The following is a 4,049-nucleotide window of genomic DNA, read 5'->3' as shown; positions in this document are numbered from 1 at the left end:
AAACACAGTCTTATAATTGGGGATGTTCTTAAAACTAGTAACTCCCATTAAAGGAGCAATGAAGTTTCGAAAACAAACTGCAAATTATCCGCGAGTTTTGGCGAAATGAAATAAAAGATTTTTCTGAACATGTTATAGTATATGTTAATCTTGCGAATTTACATCAATACAAGAAAGTAAACACATACGTGTATGCAAACAAAACAAGATAGCATTCTGCATCCATATCCAACAAATGTATCTACAACAGTATGTTGAAAAGCCTTAGGTAAGAGAAAGCCCGGTCACTATGCTGTTGGGTTCTTTGAATGTTATCGAATGAAATGAAGGGTCACCACCCTTTTAACCAGATATAATATCAAAGGGCGTCTAGAGAACAGATGGAATAAATGCACTGAAAAGCAAGAGGGACTATGGGAAAAATAATTAAAGCGCACGACACAACAGTTATGATATCCCCCGGTACGTTCACTTCAGGAGTCTGATGGTATTGGTTGAGGGATAAAGCAGTGCTCAGTCATGCAGGGGTAAAGAGGCAGTGAGTGGACGTTGTGTTTCAGTAGGAGAAACAACCCAGGACAATCTCATTAAGATCAGACCTAGGTTCTCGCTTATTTAGCGACAGCGAGAAGTAAGATCTAATCTTAATGAGATTGCAACCCAGGACATCGGAGTACCCTGACACATATCATAGCCAATCCTTATTTACTACTCGACCCTTGTATAGCCTTATCTATGATATTCACAGTCCAAACGCCACCGTATTTTATCGATGTTGTTTCTCGGTAATGATCATATATACAACCTTCCATTTACTAAAAAAATTAAATGTTAATAATGAATGTTGTTGCATAACATTATCGGTAAGCTGGTATTCTTGCTGTATTAATAATGTGGAAATGTTACTTAGATGTATTTAAATGGCTGTTTTCATATCCAAACCCTATCAACCCCAGCCCCCTATATCAGCCCGAGCCCCCTTTATCAAACAGAGCCCCCTATATCAGCCCGAGCCCCCTATATCAACCCGAGCCCCTATATCAGCCCGAGCACCCAATATCAGCCCGAGACCCCTATATCAGTCCGAGCCCCCTATATCAGCCCGAGCCCCCTATATCAGCCCGAGCCCCCTATATCAGCCTGAGCCCCCTATATCAGCCCGAGCCCCCTATATCAGCCCGAGCCCCCTATATCAGTCCGAGCCCCCTATATCAGCCCGAGCCCCCTATATCAGCCCGAGTCCCCAATATCAGCCCGAGCCTCCAATATCAGCCTGAGCCCCCTATATCAGCCCGAGTCCCCAATATCAGCCCGAGCCTCCAATATCAGCCCGAGCCCCCAATATCAGCCCGAGCCCCCTATATCAGCCCGAGCCCCCTATATCAGCCCGAGCCCCCTATATCAGCCCGAGGGCCGAAGGCCAGAGAAGTGCTATGGGGATCGAGAACTGCCATATAATAACCTTTCTGTCATATACCATAACATCACATTGTAAAATGCATCCATTTGCAAGTGAATGCAATACATTTCCACCTTGTTTGGAAGACATTTTCACGGGAAAGCTTTCCGAGCAGACGAGCAGACGACGTACTAAGGGACGTAATTTGAATTTGTTACCACCCTTTATCGCCAATTCAAAATGCATTGACAAGCCATGTCAGCTCGACAGGGGTGTAATACAGGTCTGGTTATTACACACCCTGTCATATGACCGTCTCCATGCTGGCTGTATCGCACATGGGAAATGCCTAATATCAATGTTAGGAATATGATAACAGTTAATGTTTATCATTTTGGCCTAACGAATTGGAACACATAAAGAATCACTTTTGCAATCTTTAACCTTCCAAACGGCATATCCACAAAAAAGATCGTATGGGATCGAATCCGAATGTTGTGAGGGAAGTGCGCAAACTGCAACCTTCAGGCCACCCAACTGCTCCTATGAACTGTACTGTAGGCTGCTAACGTCCACAGACGCCGCTCCCAATTACAGCGTCATATTTCATTCTCCATATTATCAACCAGCAGTTAATTCATCCCAGACTCCTTTTCATTAATTTGAATCTCATAAAATCCACATTTTGTACAATCTCCTGGATGTTATATATATTTTATTTTTTTAAGGTGAAGTTCACATGATATACGGCTTTTCCATTGGAAGAGAGGCCAGTCACATCACATCGAAAGTGATGTTCATAAGCGTACGAACAACTCAATTTGACGTCACAAGACTGTTGTCACGAGACTGTATTCTTGAAATGAGGTAAACACTGACGGACTAATTACATGTACATATTCATGGACAAACCCCTTGGAATTCTCTTTCACAAAAAACAAACATACAAATGCTTGTTTCTGACGATGCACGCGCTTTAATCATGATCTCGGCGTTTTAGCAAACATCGAGAAACGTAGGAAGGTTTGGCTGCTTGATCGTTCACTTATATCCCCCACATAGCCAATCCTACTGAACAAAACATGAAAATGCACTTCCACTATAGTAGATCGACTCGATCGATCGTGCCCAGGCTCACAGTGGCAGCCCACAGTAATTTATATTATTACAGTAATATATATTATATACTTGACAAATCTTTATAATCTACTTTCAGTAATCGGCGAACTGATCAATGATGAATAACACATATAACCGCCACGGGTTGATTTACCCATACGGATATCACTCACGTAACGTTTATCGTGTCGGCCATTATGACGTCTTGTACTTGATGTAAATGTATTACAACGCGCAGTCATTGTGACTGACGTATTGAGGTAGCTCTTAACAAACCTGTCTCACACCAAGGATGATAATATTTGAATTTATTTCTTGTTAACAAACGACCTTCTTGTGGAACTATTTTTTTCCGCGATGCAGCAGGTTGTTGTATGACTGTCAGTGTAAACATGAAGTCATGTTACGCTACAAGAAATTATAAGAATGGACTTTCACTTTGTGTAAATTCATTGGAGTATGATCCTGCATGGAGTGAGGACCAAACTGTATGAACGTCGGAGCTTTCGACGTCTAAACATACATATTTTTATTTATATTTAGATATATAATATTTATAAAATCCAGGCTGTGGCATAATTTAATTCCCCTCGATTTAACACACAAAATATCCCTCCACCAATATCACACACACACACACACACACACACACACACACACACACACACACACACACACACACACACACACACACACACACACACACACACACACGAACACGAACACGAACACGAACACGAACACAACACACACACGAACACACACACGAACACACACACACACATACATGCATAAATCACAATGCTTTTACAAATCGTTTTTTGAAGTACATGTATGTCAGCAAGATATATTTTACTTCCCTTTCTTAAAGTTTTTATAGAAAGGGTGTTTGAAACAAAATTGTAGATAAATGTTGTTTCACATTTTTCATTCAGTTTATGAGTAAGATAAATTACCCCCTCTGTGTTATAGTAGATTAAAAACTATCACCCTCAGGATAAAACCTCGGATTGGGGTTTCAAATCTCATAAAAACCGTCGGACGTGTTTTACCCTACACATAACATACGCAATCAACGTCACGGATGGCCCGGTCCTATCAAGTCGACGTGTAGTGTTTGGTTGGCGTACTACTACGAAAACGCCCACCACTCCAATTCCCACTACAACCACCACTTCCAACCACTACCCACTACTACCCCTACAACTACTACTACTATTATAATTACTGGGGCACGGGTGTCCCATTCATCTTGCAGTGCAGAGTTGCGCCCCTTGGGCACGCCAGAAACCTGTCTTGTGGATTCGATTCCCAGATTCGCCCTGATTATGTTTCTATTTGCGTCAGCACCACACATTCTCGTCGATTTCACCAAGAGGGAAACTTCTAAGACCTGCGTCACTTCAGACCCACTCCCACATTCAACAGCCATGCCGTGATATGACTGAAATGCTGTTCAACTCACATGATCGACTAGTACACCTATTAAACTACATGTATTAAAAAACAAATCACAAATTGCCATGTCATG

At 41.8% G+C, this 4,049-nt stretch overlaps 1 protein-coding gene across 1 annotated transcript; it reads left to right on the top strand.

Moving 5' to 3' along the window:
* The first annotated feature begins 891 nt into the window (after positions 1-891).
* On the top strand, positions 892-1,458 carry LOC125377485 (extensin-like). The gene has a single exon (XM_048391070.1). It carries the CDS (start codon positions 892-894, stop codon positions 1,456-1,458), a length of 567 nt encoding a protein of 188 aa, XP_048247027.1.
* Positions 1,459-4,049: the final 2,591 nt, after the last annotated feature.

The sequence above is a fragment of the Haliotis rufescens genome, unplaced genomic scaffold, assembly GCF_023055435.1.
Source record: "Haliotis rufescens isolate VD_foot unplaced genomic scaffold, xgHalRufe1.0.p SCAF_9, whole genome shotgun sequence".
Classification (NCBI taxonomy): domain Eukaryota; kingdom Metazoa; phylum Mollusca; class Gastropoda; order Lepetellida; family Haliotidae; genus Haliotis; species Haliotis rufescens.
This window is presented reverse-complemented; position numbering and strand designations above follow the sequence as displayed.

Coding starts and splice junctions, on each gene's coding strand:
- LOC125377485 (XM_048391070.1), top strand. CDS start 892: ATGTGGAAATGTTACTTAGATGTATTTAAATGGCTGTTTTCATATCCA.